Raw genomic sequence first — 19079 nt, 5'->3', positions numbered from 1 at the left:
AAAAAAAAGCTCATATCATATCATGATGCTATGTTTTTTATTATTTTAAAAACAAGGTTGTAATTTGGATTAGTGTTTTGCTTAAAAAAAAAGTTTTAAGGACGATGGTGACAAGGTGAAGTGTAAGGTTGTCCACGTGTACGATTCTGAGTCGAAATTGTCAGTTCAAATTATTGAACTCAATGAGATACTGCTGATTAAAAAAAAAAAAAAAAAAACTCGATGAGATACCTCGGCCAACGTATCTACGAAATTAAGAATACCTAAAATTGAATCTAGAGCTGAGCATTCGGTTCGAACCGAATCGAATCGAATCGAATAAATCAAATTACATAATATTATGAATCGAACCGAATCAAAATATATAATAAACCGAATTGAACCGAATCGAAAAATTTCAGTTCGGTTCGGTTCGGTTCAATCGGTTTGGGCTCTAAATGGGCTTATGTTTTGGACCCGATTTCACCTTACTTTAACTTGATTTTTGCTTTTTTGATTTGATTTTTACCCCTTACTTGAACTTGATTTTTGCTTTTTTGATTTGATTTTTACCCTACTTAGACCTAATTTCACATTAATCAATAAAATTAAACATATAGTACTCAAAATCTCTATAAAAATAAAATAATTAAAAAAAAAATTCATCATAAAGCAAATGGATAAGTCCTTGACAATCTAAATACATAAAATGAAAGCCATCCAAACCAATAAAATAAAAGTTCTTATACAGTCCACATTAAACAAACTCCATAAAATACATCAAACATGAAAGCAAATAAGCAAGTGTCCAACATAAAAAATCATACAATTACAAATTAAAATATTACAATAGTTCCATCACTTTGTCTCCAACTAGCAAGCCTGAATGCTTCAAATACCAATTGATGGATATGCAAACATGAAAAGGATTAGAATTGGTAAAAAAAATTTAAAAAAATAAACAAAATAAACAATTATAGCCATATTTACCTGTAATATCAAGTATCCCGGTTCACAGTGTTATCATTGATGCTATTTATTTCACAAAGTGAAAATGCTGAAAAATAAATAAAAAATAATTTAGCAAATAAATTAGAAACAAATAAAAGTAAATTAATCGAAACACATACCCTCTTCAAGCCTTTCAAGGTCAGCAATTTGCTCTTCAATGGATTTGCAGCAATGGGACTTCCGCAACCAATCTTGTGCACATATTAATGCTTCAACAATTTTAGGAGTTAAAGAACTTCTAAAAGGATCAAGTACTCTACCTCCAGTACTAAAGGCTGATTCCGAAGCAACTGTAGATATAGGCATTGCTAATATATCTCTTACCATGATTGAAAGGATGGGAAACCTACCAGAATTAAGTTGCCACCACTTTAATATATCAAATTCTTCTTTTTCATCCACCACTTTAATGCCCTCATTCAAATAGCAATCTAAGTCAGACTTGCTATTAGCTTCTCCAGTCTCTATTTTATGTTTCAAGAATTGATCCCCCAAATTCAACCGTGATTTCTTTTTTGCTCCTTCACTTTCATTGTTTTCACTTGTATTCCCAGCTACATTTGCTACCACGATCATGTTCAGCTTGATATGTTTTCTTGTATTCATCAAACAACTCATATACAGTCAATTTAATTTTCTTTGCCAATTCCATACCCTTTTCTTTCCCATACACAGTTGAAAGAGCAAATTCCATAAATTCCAACTTATATCGAGGATCAACCACCACTGCAATATAAACTATTTTATTCATCTTATCAGGATCCCCCCAATATTTATCAAATTTTACCTTCATCCTTTCACCCATACATGCCAATTCTACGTCATTACTCCCTTGCCACTCTTGCAATAAACAATCAACTGAACTGATCTCATTAAAAAATATATTAGAAGTGACATATCGAGATCCTGATATTCTCAAGGTAAGATCATAAAAGTGGCCCAAAAAATCTACAAGTCTCCTAACATTTTCCCAATCCAAACTATCTGGCAAACCATCACTTGACTGAAGATCAAATTTAAAGCATGGATCTATAGTAGCATATCTATCAAATGCATTTTCAAACTTTTGTGCAACATTTAACATCAAATAAGTAGAATTCCACCTAGTGCACACGTCTAAGCATAAAGAACTTTTACTTTCAATCCCCTCCATCTCACAACATGATTTAAACTTTTGCAACCTAGCAGGAGATTGCCTAATATATCTCACTGCTTCCCTAACCCTTTTCACTGAAACATTAGTTTCCTTCAATCCATCAACAACAACCAAGTTAATTATGTGTGCAATGCATCTCATGTGAAGGTACTTGCAATTTAAAATGCTAAACCCCCAACCAACTATTTTCTTTTTCAAATAGGCAATAGCAACATCATTTGAACTTGCATTATCAACAGTTACTGTAAACACTCTCTTAATTCCCCAATTTAGCAAACAACTCTCAACTGCCATGCCAATATCATCACCCTTGTGACTAGTAATTGGACAAAAATTAAGAATTTTTTTATGCAATGTCCAATTATCATCAACATAATGTACAGTGATACACATATAATTGATTCTTTGCAATGAAGTCCATGTATCTGTGGTAATGCAAACCCTTTGATTAGAATTTTGAAAGTAATTCTTCAATTTTTTTCTCTCTTCCATGTACAAGTCATAACAATCCCTTGAAACTGTCCAACGGGATGGAATTCGAAACTTAGGTTGCGTAACTTCCATAAATTCCTTAAACCCTTCCCCTTCCACAAACATAAATGGGAGCTCATCAACAATTATCATTTTAGCTAGGTTCCGCCTTGACCTCTCTTGATTAAAATTCCAAGTATTTAGTGTACCACAATGACTTCCCCCTCCCTCTTGTATACTAGAAGATGGTTGTAAATACAATTGTGATTGCCTAGTAGTCATAACATGTGGGTTCTTTATGCATGCAAACATGTGATTTCTAAGTGCAGTAGTTCCATTTTTTTTGGGGTCACAGAAAAATTCTTTATAGCAGTAATTGCACTTGCCTTTTTGTGTGCCACTACCATCAACAAACTTTGAAAAGTGATCCCAAACAGCTGATCTTGGCTTCATGCCCTTCCTCTTCATTTTAGAAGTTGCTTCATCAACTTCGGTTTGACTTGAAGCAACTGGAGGTGGATGAGAAGGTTCCACAAGAAGATCATTTGTTGTTTCTTGTTGTGCCATCTTTGAAATTTAAAAATTAACCTGCATATGAAATCAAAATATATAATTACATATAATATACAATTACATGTCATTTAATATGTTTTATGAAGGATTGAAACTTAAACATAATACATCTACTTATATATATATTAGCTCATTAATCTAATCAAAGACAAATAATTAATTGAATTTCAGCATTCCTACTCCTTAGATTAAACATAGAAGTGGCATGAGTTTTGCAACCACAAGGGTATAGGTTCAATTCTTAAGAGCAGCAGCCACTTCATGCAAAAATGCTGAAGTAGGATCATAATTCAATATTGGAATTTTATATGACTTATTTCTGTTTAACCACTTCTATATGAACGTGCTTTTGGTTTACATGCTGCTCTATCTAAATATTGTTTGTACTATCAGTCATTTTAAAGCAGTTATGCATTGCCTTCTGATCTTGTAGGTCTTAGGGGCATCGTGGTATTTGTTGTCAATTGAGCGTCATGCAACATGCTGGAAATCTGTTTGCACACATGAATTTAGTCCTGTAAAGTGCAAACTTCCTTTGTTGCATTGTAGTAGTTTGACCAAAGATGAATGCAAGCGTGGCAAAAGCGACACTCAGTCTTTAGCAATGCGATCCGAGAAAACAATCTTGTTTTACGGATTTCACTATTAAAGACTGAGTCTTGTTTGCAACGATTAAGCATCTTATTTTTATTATGGGATATTTGCAAATGCTGTGACACAGAATGTTGTCTCCTCTGAATTTCTAGAGAAGTATTTCTATTGTCTCTGGTGGGGCAAAACCTAAGGTACAAATTCATGAAAATGTGCCTCAATGTTTATTTCTTTTCCAATGATAATAAACGACACAATATTGTTATGTTTAACTGAATGCTTGGAAATTATCTGAAGCGTTTGCTCCCTTAGTGCTAATGCTATACGTATAATATGAATATTTTCACATTCATCATTCTGCCCTTAAATTTCACAAGTGATATTCCAAATAAAGCAAGAATTTTCCATGTATTTCACACACAGAGGGATGGAAGGAAGATATATAATCATAGAGAAATTTTAGTATAAACAGTAGATATAAATTTATAATATCATGTATCAAACATTCAAACTACTCAATTGTATTTGAGATTGAAAGTAAGAAAAGAACTAAGGAGAGTTGAACCTACCGTGGACTGGAGAATGAGAGCGAGAGACCAAGCACTCCAAGACAGTGACGACGGCCTCAAGTTGCAAGAAGAATGAGTCGAGAGAGAAGAGAGGAGAGGAATGAGCAGAGTGAGAAGTGTGAAGACTGACGAGACGACAGACGAGTCGCGCGGCGAGTGAGAATCGAATGACTGGCTGCTATGTTCTCCAGAATCGCGCGGCGAGCAAGTTTGGAGGAAGGGACTGAAGAAGTTAACGAGATATTTACCTAACCCTAAATCTCAAGGCCAAAACGATGTGTTTTAATAAATTTCGGTTCGGTTCGGTTCAACCGAACTTTTTGGTCAGTAAAACCGAACCGAACCGAAATAACCGAAATTTTTTAAAAAATAAAACCGAACCGAATTGAACCACTCCTAAAACCGAACCGAAATATCGAAATAGGACGGTTCGGTTCGGTTAATTCGGTTTGAACCGAATAGTGCTCAGCCCTAATTGAATCTAATAAAAAATAAATTAAATAAAAAAATAATTAAGAAAGAAAAAATAATTAATACAAATATATACAAATATATAAAAATAATATAAAAATAAATAAAAAATAAAAAAAATAATGAAAAAATAAATAATAAAGAAAAAAATAATAATAATAATTCTAAATTTAGTCATTATTCATAAATTGATTGTTAAATTAAATATTTAAAAAAAAACTTTTTATTTTAATAAATAATTTGTAACTAATTGTTATTAAAAATTAATTTTAATTTTAACAATTTACTAAATTTGTAATGAATTGCTAACTAGTCAATAAATTATAGAGTTAATTAAAAAAAGCTTTATAATTTAACAATTCTAAACTCAACTTAACTAAACATTTATCTCAAAAATTTGGGGTCGGCTACATGGATTTGCTTTCTCCACTCTAAACAATTTTGGGTTAAATCTTCATAAATATATAATGCTTTTAGGTCATGTTGTACTACTTTTCTCCAAGTTAATTTAGGTCTACCCTTTTTTTCTTTCTATCCTCTAACCTAATCTGCTCTACTTGTCTAACTGGAGTCTCCGTATGTTTACGCTTCACCTGACCAAACCACTTCAATCTCCCTTCTCTCAACTTATCTTCAATTGTCACCACTCCTACATTTTCTCTAATACTCTCATTACGGACTTTATTTAGTCTAGTATGGCCACTCATCCACCTTAACATTCTCATCTCTGCAACTCTTATCTTAGATGCATACGACTCTTTCAGTGCCCAACACTCACTACCATATAACATAGTTGGTCGTATGGCTGTATGGTAAAATTTTCCTTTCAATTTATTGGGAATCTTACGATCACATAAAACTCCCGTAGCACGTCTCCGCTTCAACCATCCGGCTTTAATCCTATGACTAACATCCTCCTCACATCCCTCATCTACTTGAAGGATTAAGCCTAAATATTTATAATTATTTTAGTAACTAATTATATTTCAATTGATAATAGCAACGATTTCAATGGAAATTTCTTTTATAGTATCTATGAAATTTAATTTCTTTTTCAAAATGTGAACTTGAACTACAAAGTGCGCACTAAGGGTATCAAAATCATCTACTTTTTTTTCCTCTTCTTTCATTCACATGTTTATTTCTTTTCTCTCTTTACTTTTCTTATATCAAATTATTATTTTGAGTAAAATGGCTAATTTGGAAGATTATATATGGTTTGAGTTCTAAAAAAACATTTTTTATTAGAAAAAATATTAGAAATTCAATACTTGTAATTCTTTTTAACAATAATAATAATAATAATAATAATAATAATAATAATAAATCGATGAAAAAAAAAGAAAATGGTGAAAGAAAAGTGTAGATGCATTTTGTTCTTCCCATTTTCAACTAATTAATTAAAGTTTGGGTGGGTGATATAATTTCAATTAAAAAATACTAAAAAAAAAAAATTTCATTCGCAGATCGTGTAACACGAGGTGGTGCACAGTGCACACTTCTGTGCACTGTTAAATTGATGGACTCATATGCAATCTACAATAATTTTTGTGCCAAGTGATATTGATGGGAATGATAATGATAGGGAATATATTGATAATCATCTAAGTTTGAATTTAATTAATGTTTTTAATATTAAAATTTATTTTAAATTAAAAATATAATAAATTAGATATTTTTAAATATTTAATTATATAAAATTTTATTATGATTTATTTAAATAATATATAATAAATTTAAAATGAATTCAAATTTAATAATATGTGGATCAAGTTTAGATTTATATGTTAAATATTTATTATATGAGTTTATTTATGTAAATAATTAATTAAATATAAAAAATATATATTTTTATAATATTGTTTATATAAATAAAAAATATGTTTATTATATATTTTTATAATAAAAGAGTGTATCTATTAGGTACATACAAGTGTTGAAAGATATGTATGAGGGAGCAAGTACTATTGTGTGCACAGTAGGAGGGGACACAAGAGATTTTCCGATCTCAATTGGATTACACCAAGGATCGGCTATAAGTCCTTACATTTTTACATTAGTTTTAGATGAATTGACAAAACATATACAAGAGAGTATTCCTTGGTGCATGATGTTTGCGGATGATATTGTTCTGATAGATGAAACGCGAGAAGGAGTCAATAGAAAGCTAGAGCTTGGAGAAGTACTCTAGAGTCAAAGGGCTTTAAGTTAAGTAGAACGAAGACAGAATACATGCATTGCAAGTTCAGTGAAGGCCAAACTAGCGATAGGGAATGAGTTAGTTTGGATAGAGTGTTACTATCCCAAAGTAATCACTTTAAATATCTTGGCTCAGTCCTTCAAGTAGATGGGGGATGTGAGGAGGATGTTAGTCATAGGATTAAAGCCGGATAGTTGAAGTGGAGACGTGCCATGGGAGTTTTATGTGATCGCAAGATTCCCAATAAGTTGAAAGAAAAATTTTACCGTTCAACCATACGACCGGCTATGTTATATGGTAGTGAGTGTTGAGCATTGAAGGAGTCGTATGTGTCTAAGATAAGAGTTGCAGATATGAGAATGTTAAGGTGGATGAGTGGCCATACTAGACTAGATAAAGTCTGTAATGAGAGTATTAGAGAAAAGGTAGGAGTGATACCAATTAAGGATAAGTTGAGAGAAGGGAGATTGAGGTGGTTTGTGATGCACACATTTTGCATAGTCATTTAGGTCTAATTTCATAATCATTTTATTTGGTTATTAGTCATTTTTTAGCTAATTTCATTAGTTAATTAGTTAGTTTTTCATAGTTGTCAATTTTGCACTAATTTGTAATTTTTACTTTGTTTTGTAGGAAAAATGGTGTTTTTGAAGGACTAAAGAGAATTTTGCCATTGAGGAGTGTCTTCTACAGCAAAAAGATGCCAAAAACAAGTTTTCAAGCTGAAATATGCATTGACCAAAGCGTGCATAACTTGCGCATAAGCTATGCGATTCGCATAAGGAGGAAGATCACTGCATTCGAGAACCAGTAGAAATGTGCACTTGGTGCATAGCTTATGCACATTCTCACCTCCCTTATGCACATTCACGAAATTGTGCATAACCTATGCACCAAGTCATGCAGCTTCGCATAAGTGACCCGAACCAGTAGCGCATAAGGGACGCATAACTTATGCGATCCACTTATGCGATCCATGAAGAGTTCATTAATGAGCTGGCAGGAGATTCCCTCAAATAATTCCTCCTAGAACATACCATTTTAGGGCTCCATGTCAGAAAAATGCTATAAATAGTCCCATTTTCTCATTTTAAAAAAAGAAAAAGGGAGCAAAGGAAGAAAGGAGGAGGCTAAGCAGAATTTGAGGAGTCATTTCACCTTCCACACCATTTTCAACTAAGATTTGCAGATTTCTTTCTTTCTTTACACTTTTCTACATTTCTAGTGTTTAATTACTTACTTCTTAGCTTAGATTAAAGCTTTATTTCCATTTAAACTCATCATATCTTGTAAGCATTATGGATAGTGAGTAGTTTACTTTTGATTCTGGAGTAAGGGTTGTAATATTTGAGATATTTTGAGGATTTTGATTGGGTAATCCATATTTTGTGGTCTTAATGAGTTTTATTCATTTCTTGTATGCTTAATGACATGCTTAATGTAGGATCCCATTGAGTAATGTTCTTAATCCATGGTTGAAGCACCGAAAGGAGAAGGCCTTGTGATAGATAATCAGGAAATTGGACTTAATTAACTTAGACCTAGAAATAGGCTAAGGATTAAGAGGATTCATAGATTAATTAAAGAACTTAATGGGTCTTAATTAATTCTAACTCCACGAAAGTAGGATTAGTTTGATTAAGGCACTCTTTGTCTCACTCGAAAGGGAATTCAAAGGATTTAAGAATTAATCTCCTTAAAACCCATTAGTTTCACAAGATTGGATAACCAATTTAAAATCCCAAAATAGCTCGAATATGAAATCCGAACTCGGAATCGCCTTTTTACCATTGTTAATTTCTAATCGAATTTAATCATTTGCCAATTTAAATATTGCCATATTTGAACTTGCTTATTTCTATTTGATGCAATTTTAGTTTAATTAATACATTGTTGAATAGAATATTAATTTTGCACAATTAGATTTCACACTCCATTACCCATTAATTCATCATTTTAATCTCATAAATACTTCAATTTAGTCAACTTTTATATCAAAAATTCAATCATTAACACAACTCCTCGTGGGATCGATATTTTCTATACTACTTATGCGACCAGTGCACTTGCGGTTGGGACGCATCAAGTTTTTGGCGCCGTTCTTGAGTTGTTTGTTTAAGATTGAATTCTTGATTATTTTAGTTGTTTTTTAGTTTTATCTCTGTTATCTTTTCATTTTGTGTTTGTTTGTTTTTTTTCAGGTACTCTTAATCTTTTATGAGAAGAGCTAGAAGCACAAGTGATACATCCTTATTATTCAACCACAGAAATTGAGAAATTTTGTAAGGCCAACAAGAAAGAAACCGAGAAAAAGGAAGGAAGCCTTGAGAGAAACTGAATTAGAAGCGGATATGGTGATGAAAGAATTAGAATTGGTGTTGGTAATCTTGGAAATGGTCAAAACAATGAAAATGAAGCCCAAGGGAAGAAGTTGTTAATGCAAGCGTGCCTAGGGAAGTATGATGGATCATGCTTTTCCTCGTTTTGATGACTTGAGAGAGCATAGCAAGACCAAGGATTGATGCAAACAGCTACAAGATGGATTTTGGAGTTCTTCAAATGATCCAAAACTCTCAATTTGGAGGACATCCTACGAAAATCCACACACACACGAAGAAGTTTGCTATGATTTGCGACATGCAAAAACAACTGGAGTGTCGATGATGCAGCAAGATTGAAGCTATTCCCATTCTCTTTGAAAGATAGAGCATTGGATTGGCTTGATTCTTTACCTCACAACTCCATTACAAATTGGGAGCAACTAAGCGATGCATTTCTTGCACAATATTTTCCACTGGAAAAACTCAAGAGTGAGAATCAAATGACATCTTTCGGACCAAGAGAAGATGAAACTCTCTATGAATCATGGATGAGATGGAAGGACCTGGAAAGATTATGCCCACATCATTCCATTCCAAAATGGATGATAAATCAGAATTTATACACAAATGTCACTCATGCAATCAGAGGAATAATTGATGCTCAAAAAGGAGGAGAATTTATTATAAAGCATGAAGATGAAGCTTATGAGTTATTAGAGAAAATTGCAAAGAATACTCATCTATGGAGTAGTCCAAGAGGACCAGCTCAACTCGAGAAAGGCAAGGCTTTGGAATGTATGATCTTGATCCATTCAACATGATTAATGCAAAGTTTGATGCACTTACAAATGTCCTTGCTAAGAAGATGGAAGATTTGAGTATGTTGGTTAGTTCAACATCATCATTTGGAAGTTCACAACAAGTGGCTTATGCAGGAAACTACCGGTGTGGAGTAGATTATGGAGAACAAGCGGCATATGTTGGTAATTATGGAAACAAGCAAATGGGGAATCCTTATTCTCAAACTTACAATCCAAATTGGAGGAATCATCCCAACTTTTCATGGGGCAATCAGCAAAGTCAAGTTCCATATCAGCAAAATAGGCAACCATTGCCTAATTTTCAGCAAAAAAATATGAACCCTCCATCAAAACAGCAAGAACGAAATTCCACCACTGAAGCTTTATTGCAACAGATTCTTGCCAACCAAAATAAGCATGATGAGGAGATGAGAGAGGTGAAAGCAAGGCTGGAACAAATGCAAACACACAGCAGAATCTTTGGAAAACCAGTTGCACAACAAGCATCTTCCTCAAGTGCCAAATCTTTTGGAAAGCTTCCAAGTCAACGAGAAAATCCAAGAGAGCATTGTCAAGCTATTACTTTAAAGTGGTAAAGTTATAAATGATGAGAAGAGTGAAAGCAGTGAGAAGAGAGAAAATGAAAAAGGCGATGAGAGTGAAAAACAACAAAGTAAGGAGAAATTTGAAGAAAAAGAATAGAAGTATATACCTCTGAGCCCTACAAGCCACAACTTCCCTTTCCACAAAGATTTCACAAAGCCAAGCTTGATAGGCAATTTGGGAAGTTCTTAGAGGTTTTGAAGAAACTTTACATAAATGTGCCTTTTGTTGATGCTCTTTCACAAATGCCCTCTTATGCAAAATTCTTGAAAGAAATTCTCTCAAACAAGAAAACTTGAAGATGATGAAGCTGTAGCTTTGTGAGGAAGAATGTAGTGCTATCCTCCAAAGGAAACTTCCTCCAAAGCTTAAGGATCGAGGAGTTTTCAATTCCATGCCACATTGGAGAGTCTTGTTCTACAAAAGCTCTATGTGATTTAGGGGCGTGTTAGCCTTATGCCCCTTTCTATCTATGAAAAGCTCAACATGGGAGATCTAAAGCCAACCCACATTTCTCTTGATTAGGTGAGAACAATCAAGTATCTGAAGGGATTTTGGAGAATGTGCCCTGAAGGTTGGAAAGTTCTATATACTGTTGACTTTGTCATCTTGGACATGGAGGAAGATTCTAATATTCCAATTATCTTGGGAGACCCTTTCTAGCTACAGCAGAGCATTGATTGATGTGAAAGGAGAAAAGCTTACTCTTAGAGTTGGTGAAGAGCGATTAATTTTCAATATCAATAACACTATGAAAAAGCATCATTGAAGTGATACTTGCTTGAGAGTTGATATTATTGATGAGTGGTTGAAGAACACTTGAGAAAAAATATCGGAAGATCCACTTGAAAATTGTTTGGTTCATGGAGGAGGCATAGACTATGACAACCCTCATGCAGCTGCATATACTCAACACTTAGAGGAAGTCCACCATTCATTTCTGCTCCAGTTTTCAACTCACACAAAAGGAAAAAGCTGAATTTAAGCAATCATCATTCAAGGAAGAAGATGCACCTAAGGTAGAACTTAAGCAACTTCCTTCTCATTTCAGTATGAATTTCTTGGCACTAATAACACTTATCCGTAATTGTAAATGCAAACTTGAGTACTTTAGAGGTGATAAGTTGTTAAGAGTGTTGAGAAAATTTAGGAAAGTTTTGGGATACACCATAGATGACATTAAGGGAATAAGCCCACACTTTTGCATGCATAGAATCGGTTTGGAAGAAAATTGTAAACCATCTATTGAACATCAAAGGAGGTTGAACCCAAATATGAAAGAAGTTGTTAAAAGGAAATTTTGAAGTTGCTTGATGCAGGATCATATATCCCATCTCGAATGATGCTTGGGTGAGCCAGGTACATGTTGTCCCAAAAAGGGTGGAATAACGGTGGTCAAAAATGAAAATAATGAATTAATTCCCACTAGAGCGGTGACTAGTTGGCGAATGTGCATAGATTCTGAGAAAATTAAATGTTGCCACTAGAAAAGATCATTTTCCACTTCCCTTCATTGATCAAATGTTGGAAAGACTAGCTAGGCATTCTTACTTTTGCTATTTAGATGGATATTGAGTTTTTTCAAATCCTATCCATCCAAATGATCAAGAGAAAACCACTTTTACTTGTCCATATGGAACCTTTGCTTATAGAAGGATGCCATTTGGGTTGTGTAATGCACCACCACTTTTGAGGTGCATGATGGCAATCTTCTCGATTTCATTGAAGACATAATGGAGGTTTTTATGGGCGATTTTTACATTTATGGATCTTCTTTTGATATATGCTTGGCTAACCTTTCTAAAATTTTGCGGCGATGTGCGAATCTTGACCTTGTGTTAAAGCTGGGAAAAGTGTCATTTCATGGTTCAGAAGGGATAGTGCTTGGACATTTGGTGTCTAACAGAGGAATAGAGGTTGATAAAGCCAAAGTTGAAGTGATAGAGAAGATGGCTCCTCCTACCAATGTCAAGGGAATTCGAAGTTTCCTAGGACACGCGGGTTCTCTGACGCTTTATTAAGGATTTTTCTAAAATAGCTAAACCTTTGTCTAATTTGTTAAGTAATGACACACCATTTGAATTTGACCAAGAGTGTTTGGATGCCTTTTGCGAGTTGAAGCAAGCTCTCATCTTGCACCAATCATGCAACCACGATTGGAGCCTACCTTTTGAAATTATGTGTGATGCTAGCAACTATGCAATTGGGGCTGTTCTTGGTCAAAGAAAGGACAAAAGGCTTATGCTATTTATTATGCTAGTAGAACAACTGGATGAGGCTCAAACAAATTATGCAACAAGCGAAAAGGAATTTTTGGCAATTGTCTTTGCATTGGAAAAGTTCAGACCTTACATTATTGACTCAAAGGTGGTTATATTTTCAGATCATGTAGCCATCAGGTATTTGCTCCGTAAAAAGGAGGCCAAACCGAGGCTCATTAGGTGGATCGATGCTACAAGAATTTGATTTGGAGATTAGAGATAAGAAAGGAGCTGAAAAAGTAGTTGCTGATAATCTTAGTAGGTTGAAATTGGATGGTGAAGAATTGGATGAAATCCCTATTGATGAGTTCTTTTTGGATGAACAACTTTTCTCTCTTGTTGCTAAACTACCTTGGTATGCAGACTTTGTGAATTATCTATCTTGTGGAATATTACCTCTAGGTATGACATGGCAACAAAAGAAAAAGTTCTTGCATGAAGTGAAGTTTTATAGATGGGATGATCCTTTACTCTTTAGGAGATGTTGTGATGGTCTAATTAGAAGATGTATTCCTGAAGAGGAAATCCAGTATTTTGCATCATTGCCATGCTTACGATTATGGAGGACATTTTGGCATCTCTAAGTCAGCTAGTAAAATTTTGCAAGCTGGTTTCTTTTGGCCAAATCTTTTTAAGGATGTGAGGAAATTTGTGTTGGATTGTGATAAATGTCAAAGGAGTGGAAATTTGTCAAAAAGAGATCAAATGCCCCTAAATAATATTCTTGAAGTGGAATTATTTGATGTTTTGGGAATAGATTTTATGGGGCCATTCCCTCCTTCATATGGTAATAGATACATCTTAGTTGGGGTTGACTATGTGTCAAAGTGGGTGGAAGCTATTGCAACTCCAACTAATGATGCTAGAGTGGTAGTAAAATTTTTGAAAAAAATTTGTCTTGGCGATTTGGAGCTCCTAGGGCTATAATTAGTGATGGGGGTTCCCATTTTTGTAATAAGCAATTTGAGAGCTTAATGAGGAAGTATGGTGTAGTGCACAAGATAGCTACCCCATACCATCCTCAAACTTCAGGACAAGTTGAAATTTCTAACAGAGAGCTCAAGCATATTTTGGAGAAAGCAGTTGAACAATTCTAGGAAAGATTGGTCTATCAAACTAGATGATGCTTTATGGGCATATAGGATGCCTACAAAACCCCTATAGGAACTACTCCCTTTAGGTTGGTGTATGGTAAGTCTTGTCATTTACACTGTGGAGCTAGAACATAGAGCATATTGGGCCATTCGGACCTTGAATTTTGATCTTAAGCAATTTGGTGAGAAAAGGTTATTACAACTTAATGAGCTTGAGGAATTGAGGATGGATGCCTATGAAAGTGCCGTATTTACAAAGAAAGAACTAAAGTTTGGCATGATAAGCATCGAGGAAAAAGGAATTCAAAGAAGGTGATTCGGTTTTGTTGTTCAACTCAAGATTGAAATTGTTCACTGGAAAACTCAAGTCAAGGTGGGTGGTCCATATAGAGTTTCTAAGGTTTTCCCTTATGGAGCAATAGAAATTTGGAGTGAAAAATCTGGGAATTTTAAGGTCAATGGGCATAGATTGAAGCATTACATAGCGGAGACCCAATACTAGGAGCAAGCTGTTACAAGCTCTCCAATCCCTCACCTCTTTTGATGAAATTCATGAAAAGTCCAGCTAAGGACTATAAATTAGCCCTCTTGGGAGGCATCCCAAGTCCTTTTATTTTGCTTTTGTTGATTTACTTTCATTTTCATTAATTTTGTTTTTATCTTAAATCTCCCCAAATTCAATTTTTGACAGTGTTAAATTTTGTCTCTTGTAGATGTAATTCAATGAAGAAGAAATTTGGTGAACTATTGGGAAGTAATTCTTAACTTGACAAATTTAGTCCTTCAAAAGAAGCGATAAGCTTTTCTTTGCATAATCTGTGCGGGAGCTGCAATCTAGTTCATGCAGAGAAATGTACATTCTGCAGCAAAAGGGGTGTCTGCGACAAAATGGCTCATGTTTTGATGAAGTTGGATGTATATCAATGGAGAAAGGTTGGTGAAGCTACTTGAAATTGCTATCTGGTTTATGCAGAGCGAGAACAATAAAATCTGCATGATTACATGTGTTTTTGGTGAGGTTGGGTGGGTAATTTTCTAATATTTGTGCTTATAATGATATTATGGTGGTAAGTGAGTCATTTTTGCAGTCTTGAGCTTCTTTGGGTTGTAGGATACAAGGTAGAAATCTTTGCATTTTCTTGGCGAATCTTGGAGAGTTCATTTCTCATTTGTGGTTAGATGCAACTTCATGCAAATTTTATGGAGTTTTATGTGCCAAATGTTGATTTGCAGAATTTGAGTCAAAATGGCATAGCTCTCAAAGGTCTTTTATGTAGGATCCATTTTTACATGCTTGTGTGATGCACTTTTGATGAACTTTGAATATATTGATGTGTTTTTGATGAAACTTCTCATGGTTTATGCTTCATGGAATTATATTTCCTCATTCTAGGGTATTTTTCACACTTGCAATCCATGTTCTATTGCATTCTTGATCTTGCTAACTTGTGCATAAGCAACTGCATAGCTTATGCAATCCTGCATAACCACAATTCTTGCCATTTTTCACCTTTATTGCAAGTGCATAAGCAGAGTGCATAGCTTATGCAACTCTGCATAACCTCATTTTGTCAAAATTCATATCTGTCAAAACTTGCATAAGGTGAGTGCATGACCTATGCACAATTGCATAACTTCAAATCCTTCATTTTCTCTCTCTGCCGAAGTTTGCATAAGGAAGGTGCATAAGCTATGCATACGCATAACCAAAATTCCAAAGCTCAGTGCAGAAGGTTGCATAAGCGAGTGCATAACCTATGCATACGCATGACCAAAAACCAGAAAAATCATTCTTGCGAAAGGTGCATAAGGAAGGTGCATAAGTTATGCACCTCTGCATAACCAAGATCTCCAAAAATCAATTCAGTAGAAGAGTGCATAAGCGAGTGCATAACCTATGCACTCTGCATAACCAAAAAGAAAATCCCAAAAGTTGCGAGACACGCATAAGCAATGTGCATAGCCTATGCATACGCATAACCAAAATTCTGAATTTCAAAACCTACTGCGAGTGCATAGCTTATGCATACGCATGACCACCAACCAAAATTCAAAAAAATTGCGCGAGTGCATAAGCGAGTGCATAGCTTATGCACATCTGCATGACCCAAGTTTCTGAAAAACAATTCTTGCCGAGAGATGCATAAGGGGAGTGCATAACTTATGCACTCCCGCATGACTTCGCTCCTCACCATTTCAGGTCACGAAACATGCATAAGGGCGGTGCATAACCTATGCACTTGTGCATAAGCACTTCTCGAAAATTAAATCCTTTTGAAACATGTACAAAAGAGTGCACAGGTTATGCATAAATCATTTTCCCCTTATGCAATCTCCTCAAACCCGATTCACATTCATTTTCGAAAAAAATTCCCACCACCTCCACTTCCCGACTCTTCACCCCCACGATCGCCCTTCATCCTCCATTTCTTCTGGCAATCTCGCCGTCTCTCTACAATCTTCTCCACCAGCGCTCTAATCACTAAACCCTAAATCCCCCTACATTTTCATTTCCCCTATCTCTTCTCCAATCGACCATGGATTCCCCTCCACATTCCCGCCCCGCCTCTCCTCTTGAAGTCACTCCATTGTCTTGATACATCCCCTTCCAATCCTCCACCACAAGCGACACCACCACCACCTCCATCAACAACATACAAGCATAAAATCCGATCCAAATCCGTGCGACCCATGTCCTCTGCTCCTCCTCTGTCCAAGCGCAAAGACCCACCCACCCCATTTTGGAGCCACCTCCTAAAAGCCAAAAGCTCCAGCCTCTACACCTTCTTCAAGCAAAAGACAATTTCAACCCCATTTGTATCAAAGCTACCTAGCCTCTCACGATACAATTCAAAAGCCGCTTTCAAAAGACTCAAAGATAGAAGGGTACAACATACTAGTTATATATCGTTTGATGCTCTACAATCTCTGGGTTTATTTGATAATGTAGTTGCATTTCTTGTGGTATGGGTTGGGCAGAATTTGTGCATAAGCAAGAGGTAGTTTATCAATTCTAGTTTTGGAGTTTATTTATTCTTTCTCTGACACCCTCAACTTTCATGATTTAGACCATAAGCCAATTATGAGATTTATATTCTTTGGCCAAAATAGAGAGCTTTAAATGGATCAATTTCATATCATTTTTGGTTTTGCAATTGATGGGTTCTTTAGAGTACCACATACTGGAGTAGAGGTAGCCAATAAGGGCATCTGGAATCCTGCCCAATTTTGGAGAATCATAACAAACCAACCCCAAACCTTCTCTGCTGGTAGGTCCAAAACATCCCAAATCCTTGACCCTGCACTTAGGTTTATTCATAGGTTGATGGCTAGCACCATATTGGGCAGAGGGACTAGTTAGTCTTTGTGGGCAAATCTGAACTTTTTATGTTATGGTGTGCATTTCACAAAGTTAAGGTGTCTCCAGGTTACTTCTTTTGCGAACATGTGCTGCATATTGCCACCAAATCCATTGGTGACATTGTTTTGGGTGGACTCATCACTGTCATAGCCAAGCATTTTGGCTTTAATCTGTGAGCACTCAATCCCGACTTGAGGACACTTCCTATTTTGATCTGCACACTTAACAAAAACAGGGTTCCATTTATCATATTTTGATGATACTGGCCACCCTGCAGCAGAAACTGAGCCTATTGCACAACCAGAAACCCAACCTTTCACACCAGTCCCACAGCACCCTACTACCCCTACCCCACCCCCTCAGCCTACTCAGGACACTCCAGCTACCTCTGCTCAGCCCATTCCTCCTACAGCTGAACCTACCTCATCCACAGCACCTCCTCCATTCAACACTAAAGCCTTATTCACCTACCTCGACAGGCTTAGTGATGATATCTACTTTGTGGATAGGAAGCTTGACAGTGGTCTTGATACACTAAAGGATCGTCATGAGCAACTATTTGACCTTGTCATGGAAACCGAGGACAAGCGAGAAAGAAGCTGAAGGAAATGGTGAAGCAACTCATGATCTTCTGGGCATGCCACCCCACCTCCATCACCTCCTCCTGCACCATCATTTCGACAATGGCGTGACCACCATTATAGCAACATCCTTGGACAAAGGAAAAACAATAGACATAGATTAGTGTTTAGTTTACTTTTGTTCAATCTTGTAGGACCTTTTCTTTGTAAATATGTTCAAACATTTATACTTTGTTTTGGATTTTGTTGATTTGCTCTGAATTAGTTTCTTCTAAATTCTGTTTCCTTTGAAGTTTTATTGAATAGCTATTACATTCGTCTTCTTTGATTTTTATTGCACTTATTGCCTTTTTGTACATATTTGCCCATACTCTGTCTATATTTCCATACTTTTACTGCTGGTTGTACATTTCCCCTTGCCAATTCCCATGCAGCAGTTTTTGTATACACTGCACAGCTATGAATTTCCTCATGCATAACCTTTGCATAGCTTTGTGCAACCCTTTACTGCTATAGAACTGCAGTTGTATTTCCCTTATGCAAGCATCTGCATAGCCTATGCAACATCTATTGCTTCTTATGCGACCTTTGCATGGCTTATGCACCTTACCTATGCACATGTTCTGGACAGCACTTAACTCTGCATAACCTGTGCAGCTTCTTATGCATCCCTTTAACTTGAATTCTCATACCAGGTAACTCTTTCTTTTTGTTCTTATTTTTACAATTCCTGGTCAATATTATTTGCTTTGAGTTTTGGATATCTACTGTTTGAGACATTGAGGACAATGTCTAATTTTGAGTTTGGGGGTGCACATTTTGATTTTTAGCTTTATTTTTCACATTTTGAGTATAAGAGCATCTCATCCCATTTCATTTAGATATATTGTAAATATTTTACATATACATCCATACATACATATTCATTACACATTTACACACACATTATACATCACTTAGAAATTGTACAAATTGCATACAAATAGACTTCCTCCATTTAGTTCATGCATTACTCATTTTAGGAATCATACACCATG

The 19079-nt window shown here is 35.4% G+C and overlaps 1 protein-coding gene and 1 non-coding gene across 4 annotated transcripts; both read right to left on the bottom strand.

Annotated features, from left to right (window-relative positions):
- Window positions 1-708: 708 nt before the first annotated feature.
- LOC110635691 (zinc finger BED domain-containing protein RICESLEEPER 2-like) lies at window positions 709-4808 on the bottom strand. Of its 3 annotated transcripts, XM_058141869.1 has the most exons (4): window positions 4351-4808; window positions 1110-3205; window positions 970-1036; window positions 709-868 (listed from the first exon to the last, which is right to left on the bottom strand). In XM_058141869.1, exon 2 carries the CDS (start codon window positions 3182-3184, stop codon window positions 1529-1531), a length of 1656 nt encoding a protein of 551 aa, XP_057997852.1. In that variant the 5' UTR covers window positions 3185-3205; window positions 4351-4808; the 3' UTR covers window positions 709-868; window positions 970-1036; window positions 1110-1528. The 3 variants fall into 3 exon arrangements, with proteins under 3 accessions (XP_057997852.1, XP_057997851.1, XP_057997853.1); XM_058141868.1 differs by lacking the exon at window positions 4351-4808 and having other exon boundaries at window positions 1110-3703; XM_058141870.1 differs by lacking the exon at window positions 4351-4808 and having other exon boundaries at window positions 709-861; window positions 1110-3703.
- A 5020-nt stretch (window positions 4809-9828) lies between these two features.
- On the bottom strand, window positions 9829-9934 carry LOC131176847 (small nucleolar RNA R71). Its single transcript, XR_009146701.1, has one exon. It is a non-coding gene; the product is annotated as a small nucleolar RNA R71 (small nucleolar RNA).
- Window positions 9935-19079: the final 9145 nt, after the last annotated feature.

The sequence above is a fragment of the Hevea brasiliensis genome, unplaced genomic scaffold (assembly GCF_030052815.1).
Source record: "Hevea brasiliensis isolate MT/VB/25A 57/8 unplaced genomic scaffold, ASM3005281v1 Scaf258, whole genome shotgun sequence".
NCBI lineage: Eukaryota > Viridiplantae > Streptophyta > Magnoliopsida > Malpighiales > Euphorbiaceae > Hevea > Hevea brasiliensis.
This window is presented reverse-complemented; position numbering and strand designations above follow the sequence as displayed.

What these genes read in the sequence shown, in the direction of transcription:
- LOC110635691 (XM_058141869.1), bottom strand. Translation starts at nt 3,184, where the DNA reads ATGGCACAACAAGAAACAACAAATGATCTTCTTGTGGAACCTTCTCAT.